Raw genomic sequence first — 13,732 nt, 5'->3', positions numbered from 1 at the left:
TCTAAACCTTTGTTGTCATTGTTTATATTTAAATTACAGTCATATTTACCATTGGCTAGTCATTTTTAACACATTTAATTATCTTAAGAAAATGATATTATCTGTATATCTCTGCTGTATTACAGGGGGCACAACAATGTCTGATTCCAGCGTTAATGCTACTGCCATGCATGACATGGCCTCAGGAGGGAACCATACAAAGCAACTGGAGATAAAAGATGATCCACCAATGGAAACAACTAATGTTGTAGGTGAAATCCTGTCCACTAAACAGTTGATTTTCCGGAGGGGACTTGCATTGCTTCTAGCCCTCAGCTCATTAATGATTGGTATTGCTATTAAGCTAATTACTACCAAAAGCTAACCCAGAAGCTGGTGAACCTCAATGAACATGCTTAACCACTTTCAGTCCAGGCCAATTTTCAGCTTTCAGCGCTATCACACTTTGAATAACAATTGTGTGGTCATGCAACACTGTACCCATATGAATTTGTTAGCATTTTTTTGAGACAGATCAAACTTTATTTTGGTGGTATTTATTCACCACTGGGATTTTTATTTTTTTCTATATAAATGAAAGTCCAAAAAGTTTGAAAAAAAGTGTTTTTCTTATAAAATTTAGCAAATAATCATTCTTCATAAATCTTGGCCAAAATGTATTCATCTATCTTTTTAGTAAAAAAAAAAAAAACCCAGATTAGTTTATAACCAAAAATTAAAATTTTTCTAATTTTTTTTTACATTTTTATATTATTATTTTATGTTACTGTCACCCTAGCAGTACAGTGTCACCATAGTGACACTATACTACTTGTGGGGGGTGATTAAGATTTTTTTTTTGTTTTTTTTACACTGATTGCTTTTACACCCATAAAGGCTATTAAAGCAATCATTTTTCTTTCTCTCTGTCTGCATTCCTGCAGCCATTGAGAAATACTGTGCGACCTGTGATTGGTCACAGCTTGTCACATGGTACAAGTCTGTTGTGAATAGCCTTGTACCATGTAATCTCTGTGATCATTCACAGTAGTAAGCAATGATGTCAGGAAGTGACATCTAGTTTACTACTATTCATGTGATCGCATGAATTGGGAAATCACACTGGAGGTCCCGTACAGTGATCTGTGTTCGCGGTGCCGCGCGCTCCGAGGGAGCGTGCACAGGCAATGGATGCGGGGGTACATTTAGAAACGTCCACCCGCATCGGCAGCACTCCGTTTATCAACATGGGTCGGACGGGAAGAGGATAAACAAGTGTGCTGTGTATCCAGGAAAATTTTCCTACTACTTCCAGTTTGAAAAATGTCTGTAATCCTGACCCAAGTGACCAGTTAAGGTTCTTCATAGTTTGCTTTGCAAAAAAAAGTGAAAAAGTACAGAACAGAACAATGTGACTTACAGTAAATAAAAATTTTGAATTAGAACCATTAAATGACTAACCTTAAACAATGATTCCAGATCTTCTAAAATTTTGGGAGCTCCCTCTGAGTACACGTTAAACTTGCTGTATGTAGAATGGAATTCACTTGTCTATCCAGGTGTTCACTGTAGGAGGTAGAAGAAATAACCAACGTTGTAATATACTTTTTACAGCCAAGTATAGTGTAGCAGAGTGTCCATTTACTTGCCATGCTCAGATGCAGGCACAGGCCATTTAACTCTATTTCCCACAACTCCCTGGGTTTCTGGACACCCTCCAGAAATCTAGGTTTCTATGTTTACCTTTCTTAGCAGCTCAGAGGTAGCTGGGCAAGTGATATGCAGCCAGGTGAGATGCTCTTTACTGTCAGAGTCGGCATCCTGGCAAGATCCTAATGGCACGTAGATTTTCTAGAAGACCTAGCTACTGTGGGGAACGCCTTCCCAATTGCTACCAGAGTATTACAGTTCCACTTGGGTGGCCCTTGTGTCCTTGGATCCCTCCAGGTGTTTGCCTGTGTTACCAGAGCTACCCTAGACTTCACTGAGAAGTCTGCTGTTTCTAAGGATAATTGCAAGTAGCTATATGTGTTCTGAATTGTTTTACTGAATTGTGATTCTCAGCTTGACTCTGTTATTGAATCTTAGAGACTTTACTATACAGCCACATGTTACCCTGCTTGAGTCAAATAGACATTACTGGTTTGCAATATTGCTTCTAATTTTTTAAGAAACTGCAAATACAGTTACTCCCAGTTTGATCATCCACTGCGGGTGGAAGGAAAGAAAATCGCTTGTTTTTCCCAACAACACATTCATTGGAAGGACGGAGGAACAGGGAGCCCTCTCGGCCAGCAGAACACAATGATTACTGCTAGCCCCTATAGCAAAACAATTTGACAAGCTGGTTGTACCCAGGTTGATCTTTGGAATGACTTGGGTACCATCAGCCTGCCCACACATCGATCAAAATCCGTCCATTCCCTGCTGAACCAGCTGCTGTTTCCTTTTTTTAATTCCATAATACTGAAAACAATTGTTCATTTTCATCTTTAATAAAGTACATATTGCAAATGATTACATTGTTTTGTGTCTTTAATTACCCAAAACATATAGATGAAAATAGATCAAAGTGTTACTAAACCCAGGACCCTGCATTCACTATATCTGATCTCCCAGAGTACACACAACATGGAAATACAATTATTTTAGTAAATATAAAACTACTAAATACTTTTTATCATCAGAAGTTAGAGCAGTCTTGTGGCTTCTAGCAGTGTTCAGCCAAGCACTAGCTAAAGCTTGTAGGAGGAGTTTTCTTTCTGCTCTAGGAGGATGCAAAACTCCTGACCTCTGTCTGACCAGTGCTGATTGGCCCTGTGCTAATCACATGCACTCTCCCAAGAAAGAAAAAAAAAACCTCTCTAGCAATACACACCAAACTGATCATGTGCAAAATGCCTATGATTCAGTCTGTCTTATCAGGAGATAAGAAGTGGTCACTTGAAGAAGGACAGAAACAGCAATCAGGATCAAACAGCCGTTTTACATAATATAGAGGATTAACCCCTTAGGTCCCACAGTGAGTATAACAAACATGCTTTACTGCATATATATACTGATTTTACTGTTGTGGGTTTAGTAACACGTTAACGTTTAGTAAAAATCCACCCCAAACAAAATCAGAATCACCTAATATGCTTTCCCCATTTTCATTCTGAAACTTCAGATTTACTGATCTTACTTTATTGTATTCAATAAATAATTCCTAAACCCATGGGAAGGTTTAATGTGCCTAGTAGAAGTTTGTAATGACTGCTTGCTATAGGGTATATACCTGTGTGCAGAGGGTTCATCCAGAATATTTAGTTAGTGTTAACATGTAGTCACACTGCTTTAGCACCTGATGGATTAAATGTAGAAACTATTGGGATTTGAGAACAATTATAATCTTACTTCTATTACATTGCTGTGGCCAGGCCTGAAATTTGTAGCTCTCCTACAACTTGTGTCTGTACGTCCCATAGTGACACTTTATCTACTGTAGCATTTGATTTTTGCAGAGCAGAATAGGGACTTGCCAGAGAGGAATTACTTTTTTCACAGTTGGCCAGTTTAAACATGTACTGCAATGAATGTGAATTTAAAATCCCTGCTTTTCAATTGCAAAGTTTGCTAGAAAGGGTATATAGCAGTGTGCAGAAGGTTCATCCAGAATTGTTCTTGTTAATATGTGGTCACAACCCTTAGCACTTGATGGATTATATACAGTTGTGTTCAAAATAATAGCAGTGTGTTGAAAAAAGTGAATAAAGCTCAAAATCCTTGTGATAGCTTTTATTTCCATACACACAAATGCATTGGGAACACTACACATTCTATTCCAAATCAAAACACGAAGAAAAATGTATCAAATTTGTGTTGTTCCTCTAACAAAATTGAAGAAAAGTGAATATTAGACTGTTCAAAAAAAATAGCAGTGTTTGTATTCTTCTTTACAAACTCAAACATTCACTATATAAACTGAAAAATGTTTGAAGATTTTGCTTTCCTTTGAATCACTTAATATTTAGTTGTATAAGCACTGTTTCTGAGACTGCTGTACATCTGTGTTGCATGGAGTCAACCAACTTCTGGCACCTGTGTACAGGTATTCCAGACCAGGATGATTGGACTACATTCCACAGTTCTTCTCTATTTCTTGGTTTTGCCTCAGAAACTGCATTTTTGATGTCACCCCACAAGTTTTCTATTGGATTAAGATCCGGGGATTGGGCTGGCCACTCCATAACATCAATCTTGTTGGTCTGGAACCAAGATGTTGCACATTTACTGGTGTGTTTGGGGTCGTTGTCTTGTTGGAACACCCATTTCAAGGGCATTTCCTCTTCAGCATAAGGCAGCATGACCTTTTCAAGTATTCTGATGTATTCAAACTGATCCATGATCCCTGGTATGCGATAAATAGGCCCAACACTGTAGTATGAGAAACATCTCCATATCATGAAGTACTTAACCTGAATTCCATGCATTAATTAGTGCCACTTTTGTGCTTTCAGAATTCTCACCTCCAACGCATGTAAAACTGCATGTTTAATGAGACACCTCACTATCTCCTTTGGCCACTAGGGGCTATCCACTCCTCCTCCCATATGGTAGATGTTACAGTAGCCTTAGGGATCCACCATTTCAATGAGTAACAGTTGCCTTACCCAAAAGAGAATACGCCTCATATAGTGTAGTAGATTAATAAAACTTCCAATATTTATTAAAATTGTACTTACTTTCAAAATAAAAGAAATTTGCTTTACAGATAAGAGATTGTGGCTTGTACTTGCTTTATCTGCCTCCGATTACGCCCGATGCATTGCGTCACCATCAGGTGACTTCATCTTCATGTTATGGACTCCCCAATGAAGCTACAGATTAAAATTCTAATCGGATTGTTGAATCCAGCTACCCCTATCTCACTATCAGATTTGGTGAGAGGAGCCAAAAGGTGAGATTGTGGCACAACAGTTCTACCCAAAGAACACTCGGATTATGCCAGACTGGAAGAAGAGGGCTTGATACAAACACTTAAGTGAAAACTGTTCTCCAATTTGATGTGGGGTGCGTGAAAAGTCTGAATCTGTTTTGCAGGAAGACTAGTTGTACAGAGAAAGATCTTGAAGGATTCCACTAGGCAACTTGGAAGACCTCAAGAGTGGTTGGCAGAGCTGAAAAGGACTGGAATTATCTGGGAGTAATGAAGTTCCTATGCCTCTCCTATAGTGGTAGTCTGGAAGAACTGTTCCATAAGAATGTGCATTGGCTACACTCGGAGTACTATCCCTGACCAGTGCACCACCCTATATACTTGAGAAGTTCTGCTTTTCCTGTCTGTGTCAAAGTAGTTTAGTGTGTTGGACCTGAAGAGTGAGTACCATCAGTTTCCCATGCACCTTGAAGATCGAGAAAACCACTTTCATCTGCCTGTTGGTATTCTATGAGTCTGAATGGATGTCTCAGGGTCTGTTGGGAGCCCCTGTGACTTTCCAATGTCTAATAGAGTGGATTTTTATACAGTATACATGAATCTGATTAAGGTGCTGGTGTACTTTGGATGACATAATTGTTTTTGTCAAGACAGTAGAAGAACAGGAGGAGCGCCTGGTGAGTATCTTCATGATGGGGGGTTGAATTTGTCCCTTGACAAGTTTCAGTTCTATTAGACATTTGTCACCTACTGGGGCATGTTATTTTTGCTGAAAGAATAGCCACTGACCACAAGAAGTTGGAAGCTGATACCTACTGGTTAAGACCCTGCAATTTAACTGAACTAAGGTAATGTTTGAAGTTTTGCTTCTATTACCAGAAGATCATTGGGGGCTTTGCTGAAATAGTCTGACTCCTCAATGAGCTGCTGAAGACTGGCAAAGAAAAAGATGCCTCGGAGCTGGGAAGGCCAAGCATGTCAAGCTCAAGGGTCTAGGAAATCTCGACAGTTGGTACAGGAGAAATGGTCCTAACGGGTTTTTCAGCAAAAGAAGTTTGACCAATGTACCTGGCCTGTGCTATCTCATTTTGGTCCTATGAACTACATGTTTTCAGAGAAGGATTTAGTGGATTGTTGCAAGAAGAACCCCACTCACATCTAGAAGTCCCAAGTAATAGAGCAAAGAGGTCATGAATCCTATCAGAGTTATCTTTCTTACCACCAAACTGGCAAACAGCAACTTCCACCACATGGCCCAAAATGGCGCTTGATAAGCATTGTGTGACCTGTCCTTATACTGTATGCAGTATGTCCTGAAATCTGGCAAATGCTCCCAGAGGCTGCCCACTAGACATGTGTGGTTCATTTCGTTCCTGATTCAAGTTTGGATAAAATTTTCCTTCTTTGGAAATTCAGATGTATCCTAATTTCCAAGTACAACAGTAATGAATTTCAACAAATCTGAATTAAACATTAACAGAATTAATTTGTTTCATTCAGATGTGTATCATTACTCCCTTAAGGGTCGCTGAGTTATTGTTTTGGGTTCCCTGTCTTTCTCTGAACCCCCTGCAAAAGCCCAACCCCTGCTGACACCACCGTACTCTTCTGACCAGAGTGGAGTATGACCAAGAAACAAACTTACACACAAAGTAGAGTAACATGGTATGTAGTTTATGATTAGGCTTGACTGCAAATTCAATAAACAACAAAGAAACACTGTATGTGCATAAAATGGCAGTTATCACTCTTAACCACTCTAAACAAGAAAATTGCATGTAAAACAAAGTTCCAACACTACAAGCTGGCCTGATACTCATAATTTATTCCAATGTCTCAAGTTTGAGGTGTTCTTTCTGGGTCCTGAAAAGTGAGCAATGGGAGCTAACTTCGAACCCTCAGGACCTGAGGGCAAGGTTTCAATCTGAGATGAACTAGACTCTCCTTAATTGGAAGATGAAACACAATATCCCTTCAAATACACAGAAAAAAAGAAACTTCTGTGCACTCGTTGGGGCCCGGTTGGTGCACTATGGAAGTTTAGAACTCTGGAGTTAAAGATAATGAAGTGGCAGTCTTTTAACAGATTCAAGCAACAAAGAAATAATTTGAGTGATGTCCCTTTAAATGACACTATAACTTGTTTGTGTTCCTTTAAGTACTTTAAGCAGGGTGCAGCTTGAAAGAAAATAAAGTGTATCCTTGATTGGTAGGAGAAATTGTTAAACAAATGGTGACAACTCCTCTCCAGGCTTGCAATTGCCTTTAACAATGATGAGCAGTGTCCCTTTCTAGTGGACCGATAGCCAATGAAATGATGCTATAAATTGTCCAGTAGGGGACAGACACTGCGCTCAGCTCTGATGGTTAAGCTAGGCTTGGAAGGATATGCATAGATATAGGCCAGGAGGTCTATGCCGCAACATGTGCTCACTAGTACCTGTGTCCTCCACTGTGTGCAGGAACTGGTGAATTACAAACTGTAGAAATGTCAGTATTTCCTGCTCTGGATCGTGTAATGAATTCTCTCACCCGATCAGTGGCTCCCAGCAGATCTTGGAGGTCTCTCTCCTTTCTACAGCAGATGGAGACTTTCACTGCTCCTCCGCTCCCCACTCTGCAATGTCTGGTCTGGACCCAGCACTTGGAATCACCAGCCAGCACGATGTCCTTCTCCACAGGTTGGTAATGCTGGTGGTCAGTGATCTCTCCTGGCTCCTCTCCTCTGACAAACTGCGGCCTGGTCCAGTATGCTGGCATCCAGCACAACTCTCTCTCTCCACTCCTCTCCCCTCTCACTTACTGCCTCTGTTCCTGGGCTTCCACATTTATATCCCTCCGCCCACATGCCAGCTCTTTTGGGAAATGTAGTCCCCCAATTAGCAGCCTTCTAACAAAGTCCTGCAGTACAGCATACAAAATCCATGATGCTGTTCTCCCTGTTACTATAGAGTGAGTGCTACTGAATTGCAGAACACTGCCATCTTGTGTCTGTTTTAACATCCTGCAACAGACATTGCAGCAAGGTCTCACACACTCCCCCCACTTAACGTTTTTGGTCCCCAAAGACCAAATAAACAAACTGACAATGTTTGATATAACATATGTACATGCAGCATGAAAAGTAACCCTTTTAATCAGGAGAAACAACTATTGGTAATTGTTCATTATTAATTAAATGCTGCAGAAATTTCTCCCACCAAGGATTAAGAGACTCTGTTGGAGCAAGAGGTGAGGTCATGGGTTTGAAGATCCCCTCTGAGGTGATGTCATTAGGGGGGCTTACAGACTCTTGGTGCATTCTAGTAGACTGTAAATTGGAGCCTCTAAAACTCTTTGACTAGCATTCTTCTTCGGAGCTCTCACCTAGAACATCATAAGTCAGTCTATTGGGTACTCTTATTTCTCTTTTTTCCCTGGGCTCCCCCTGACTGATAACATTATCTTTTTCCTCTGAGGTGTTCCCCTTCTCCACTCTCATTAGCTCAAAAGCTTCTTCTGTTGGAGACTCTGCTTTAAACCCTTTTGGGGAGTCAGTCACAGGCTCAGCAGGTTCTGCAGGACCTGTCTCGGCAGAAGAAGGGGTCTCTGGATGGGAACCTGTTGAAGGGGAAGTTGATCCTGAACAGGGGTGGGTGCCAGAAGGCTGTCTTATATGGCAGATAGAAGCGGTTACCAATCTTTTCCTATTTCCACCCCCTCTTCAGTGGTCCCCTCCTCCTCTGGAGCTGAAATGGGCTGGGGAGGGGATGAGGGAAGCTCGTGTGGCCAAGTCCCTACAGTGGGAAGATCACTGCTCGGTATTGGGACTTGCACGGCATAAGACAAGTGCAGAAGATGATTCCTGTGCCAAGATTTCACTGGACCTTTCTTCCCTTCTGGGTGGATCCGATAGACAGGCAGGCCTGGTAACTTCTGGCAGATGACATATGGTTGAGATTTCCAGTGGACTGTAATTTTATGTTCCCCTGGGACTCCAAGATTTCTTAATAGCACTCAATCTCCTGGCTGCAAATCCTACAATTTCACCTTGGAATCATAACGTCACTTGTTCTTCTGTCCTGCAGATGGAGAAGCCCAAATGGCTTCCTCATAAACAGTCTCCAATTGATAATTTGGCCTCTCTACATATACCTCATGTGATGAGCCTAATCCACAGGCAACTTAGCCTCCCACCCAAACATCAGATGGTAGGAGGAAAAGCCTGTGGCATCATTCTCGGTGCTATTATAAGCACCACTGCAACAATATGTTGACTCCACTGTTGTTTCTTCTGTTACAGTAGGGTGCCCAGCATGTTCAGGAGTGTCCTATTGAATTGCTTTGGTTTAGGGTCACCTTGAGAGTGATAAGGAGTAGTTCTAGACTTCTAGTTGCCTAACAAAGTCAAGAGCTCCTTGATCAGTTTACTTTCAAAGTCTCTATCCTGATCTGAGTGAATTCTCTGTGGAAGTCCACAGTGCACAAATAATTTTTCTACTAGGACTTTAGCCACTCTGGATGCCAGCTGGTTCTTTGTGGGGAATGCCTGAGCATATCTAGTGAAGTGGCTTCTCACTACTAAGACATTCCCCCATACGCTAGAATCGGGCTCTAGACACGGGAAATCAATACACACCGCTCCATTGGTCTCTGGCTGTGAAGGTGGCCCAAGGGAGAAGCTTGTTTCGGTAAGGTCTTTCTCTGTATACAGTTTAGACAGGTGCGGCAATACTCCTCCACTTTGGATCTCATCCGTGGCCAGTAGAATCTGTGTTTTACCAGCAAGTACCTGTATGTCCTCTCCTGCACTAAGTGTCCATGCTCGTCATGCAGTGACCTCAGCACCATTCTTCTAAATTGGGTGGGCAAGAAGAGTTGCTATAGATCTTCAGTTCGGTCTGAGGGGCCCGTTCAGTAGACCACCACATTCCACAACTCCAATCTCTCCCACTCTCTATGGATAACCTTGGCATCGGGGGATCTTCCACCCAAAGTAAGTCAGGTCGCTCCTTCATGAGGGCTCTTTGTTAATTGACAGAGTGGTACTTGAACCTGAGCCTCCTGCAAATCCTTGGTAGTGAGCTGTGGTAGTGCCTCACCTTTCAACTGGGACACATGGCAGTAGTATGATGGAATGCAGGCACTTCGGTCTCCCACCACTTCAGCGTAAGTCACTCCTTTGGCTACATACTCAGCTCTCTGACTGATGGCCTGCATCTCTTCTGGGGATACCTGCAGCCAACTTGGTTCAGTAGCCTGGCGGCCATGGGGTCTTGGGGATAGTGTCTGCATCTCTATTCCCTGCTCCCGGTCTGTACTTTGGCTGCTCTGTTTGGATTTCACTTAAGCTTAGCCATCGATATCCAGTGGCATCTAACTTAGTTGTGGTGAGCACATAAGTTAGTGGGTTGTTGTCTTCACTAAAAATTCAGCCCCATTGAGATAGTCTTTCAGTTTATCCACTACAGCTCATTTCAAAGCAAGGAACACCAGCTTGCATGTTGGGTAACTTTCTTCAGCAGGAGAGAGACTCCAGCTCATGAACGCTACTGGCTGTAACAATCCAGCATGTTCCTAGTACAGTACTGCCCCAAGCCCCTCTCGGCTGGCATCTACATGCAGCTCATATGGTTTGGAGGGGTATGAGTAAGCCAACACTGGAGCCTACGATAACTACTGCTTGAGCTTGATGAAAGCCTGTTCACATTTCTGAGTCCATCGGCAACTGATGGGTTCACGAGGTCTTCGGGGCCCTTTTGACAGAGGGACCTTACTTGGTCCACTCGTCTTTTCTTCCATATTCTTCATCAGGTCAGTAAGGGGTGCAACTGTCTTGGCACATTCCTCCACAAACTGATGTTAATATGAACAGAATCTGAGGCATGACCTCAATTCAATGAAATTCCTGGGTCAGGGCCAGGTAGTCACAGCTTCGATCTTGCTCGGGTCAGTAGCCACACCTTCCGCTGAGACTACATGTCCTAGATAGGTGATGGAATTGTGAAAGAATTTACACTTCTCCAGGGACAGTTTTAGGCCTACCCCACAAAGTCTTTGGAACAATTTCTCCAATTGCTCTTCGTGCTCTGAAAGGATTCCAACCTTTAAGTATCCAGTCTTCAAATCCAGTACACTAAACCACTTGGCTCCCAACAGGAACTGTAATACATCTTCAATCCCCTGAGTTGTGTATTGATAAAGAATAGTCTGTTTGTTTTATAGTCAATGCACATTCACAGGGTACCATTTTTCTTACGTACCACTACAAAAGGGGAGGCATAGGGACTTCCGGACTTTCGGATAATCCCAGCCCTCTTCAATTCTGCCAACTGTTCTCTGAGGTTTTCTAGGTCCCCCAGAGGGACCAGTCCGGCTTGCTCCCAAAATGGCTTGTCTTCCTTGAGCTGAATTCAATGCTGAGCACTCTTGGTGCACCCAACATCATAATCGTTACTGGCAAACACTCTCTCCCAGCTTGTCAGTCTAACTCTTGCTCTTTGCTTCCACTGCTCTGACAGAGGGGAGTTTTGAAGGCCAAACCCTCCTCTGATGGGGACGTCTGGTGACTCAGGTGTACTGACAGGGGTAGCTACATTCACTTGCCTCAACAGGGCAATTGGAAGAAGAAACACAATGTCACTTGAAATGCACAAAAAAAGAAAGTTATGTGTAACAAGGTGTTACAGATGTTAGAAGCACCCGAATGAAACAAATGATTGTTTCTAGTAGAGAGGGACGTCCTACTGGCCACTGCATCCTTAACAACTACGACTCATCTGCTGTCAGCAGGATTCCTGCTGACAGCTAAATATAATCAGAGAATTGCCAACATAAAAAAATGTAAAAGAAAAAAAAAACACAGCATGGGGGTCCCTTTGGTTCTAGCAAGGATTTTAAGGGGAACCCCATGCCAAGACCCTTATCTGAACATGCAGCCCGGCAAGCCAGGACCATTCCAGGCCACATGCCCTCAACGGGGGGGAGGGAGTGGGTGGGCAAGTAGTTCATTAAAAAAAACAATGTCCCCTGAAGTAAATCCATTGTCAATCACGTTGACTGCCACTGACCCTAAAAAAACAAAAACCACAGGTCTGCTGGCAGGTTGGATTTACATCGGGGGACATTGTTATTGTTTTTTTTTTACATAAATGACTTGTCAAAAACTGTGTTTGTGTATTTATTTATGTTTGTCACTTTTTATGATGAAAACTAAGTTTTTTTGTTCTGCACATGTGTACCACCCACATCCTCCGAGCAGGGACCAATCCAAAGTCCTGGACCCAGGTGAGGTGGATGGCTCCATCTCTCCCGTGAGCCGAAGCGAAAGGGGATCCTAAATTAGGACCCCTCCCGATCCTGCAGTGGGCATTGCCGGAACCAAGACCACCCACCCACGGGATCTAGTATCACACAGGGCAATGGCCCGGAAGTGACACATGAACCCGGACCAACATCACATCCAGAAAGGACCACGGACCGATGTATTCCATGCTGGAGCATGTGTAACGAAAGACCCTGGAAGTGACGCAAGCAGCACTCATATCCGGGCATGGGGCCACAAGTGCACCACACCAGAATGAACCAAAGCAGGAAGGCCACCTGCATACTCCAAAAGCAGAGGTCACTTGTACACCCCGCATTCACAGAATGAGGGGTATTGTAGCACACAACTAAAATGAGGCCTACTAAATTCCCTTCTCCCTGTCCTGGTTCTCCAACAATAAAGCAAAAAACACCCTCCCTACACTGATCATTGAAGACAACGACCGACTCGTGAACTTGACTGTGAAACTACCTTGTGCCTGGCTGCAGGGCAAAGTCTGGGAAAGGACCTGGACAGTATTGCAGCGACTCCTGAGTGTGATAGAAATATGACACTCCCATGCATGATTTGCTGCTATAATCCTGTCCCTTATAACTGATCTTAAAGGTGGTCTTAGACACTGTCCCACCGCCAACTTATTCTCCTGTACTGCCTCTCCCCACCATCCGAGTACTGCCCTCTCTGTGTACTGACTTTTCTGTGCTGCCTGTCCCCACCATCAACTGCCCCTTTCTCTACTGCCTATCCCTACCATCAGCTGCCCCTTCTGTGTTGACTATCCCCAACATAACCTACCCTCTCTGTTCTGCCTGTCCCCACTGTCAACTGCTCTCTCTTTACTACTTATCCCTACTTCAATTGCCTCCCTCTGCACTGCCTGTCCCCACCATCAATTGCCCCCTCTATGCTATTTTGTCCCCACCATCAACTGTCCCCTCTGTATTGCCTATCTTCACCATTAACTGACCTGTATGTACTATCTGTCCTCACCATCAATTGCCTCCTTCAATACGTCTATTCCCACCATCAACTGCTTTCTATGAATTGCCTGATCTCACTATCAACTGCCTTTTTTTTTCTTCCAGGTACACTGACACAACAGCATTTTTCCTCACATTCACACAGTGACATTTTTTCTTTCCATTGACACTGACATAATGGCATTTTTCCTTTCATTGACAATGATACAGTGTAATTCTTTCCTCCCAATGACACTCATGTGGAAGCATTTTTTCCTTTCAGTGACACCGATGCAGGGACATTTCTTTTGTCCCCACCATTAGTAGTATTTTGTAAGTACAAATGTTGCAAGAGTAGGGCAGATGGGGTGATGGTCATGTCCTCCATGTTTTTCAATGAACTCATTGGGCGCCAATTCTGGGGAACATGAGAGGCTGACCCCAGGGTGAGTTTTTTTGGGCTACGCTAGGCACCTGAGACAGGGTCACTCTCCTACACATGGGGTACCTTTGCTTTAGTGCCATTTCATCAATGCCTTGGGACAGGCTGGGGGAATACTCAATGTTAAG

General features: G+C 43.0%; 1 protein-coding gene and 1 pseudogene across 1 annotated transcript in view; both read left to right on the top strand.

The window, feature by feature from the left end:
• The window catches only part of LOC149469842 (multidrug and toxin extrusion protein 2-like), a 147,634-nt gene extending 145,138 nt beyond the window's left edge, over positions 1 to 2,496 (top strand). The window contains exon 17 of the mRNA XM_089668440.1: positions 126 to 2,496. Coding sequence (XP_089524566.1) covers positions 126 to 364 — 239 coding nt within the window. The 3' untranslated portion in view covers positions 365 to 2,496. The remainder of the gene's footprint in view (positions 1 to 125) is intronic.
• Positions 2,497 to 8,646: 6,150 nt separating this feature from the next.
• The window catches only part of LOC149469841 (multidrug and toxin extrusion protein 2-like), a 90,320-nt pseudogene continuing 85,234 nt past the window's right edge, over positions 8,647 to 13,732 (top strand).

The sequence above is a fragment of the Staurois parvus genome, unplaced genomic scaffold (genome assembly GCF_062004578.1).
Source record: "Staurois parvus isolate SC_StPar_1 unplaced genomic scaffold, SC_StPar_1.0 ptg000058l, whole genome shotgun sequence".
In the NCBI taxonomy this organism is placed as follows: domain Eukaryota; kingdom Metazoa; phylum Chordata; class Amphibia; order Anura; family Ranidae; genus Staurois; species Staurois parvus.
This window is presented reverse-complemented; position numbering and strand designations above follow the sequence as displayed.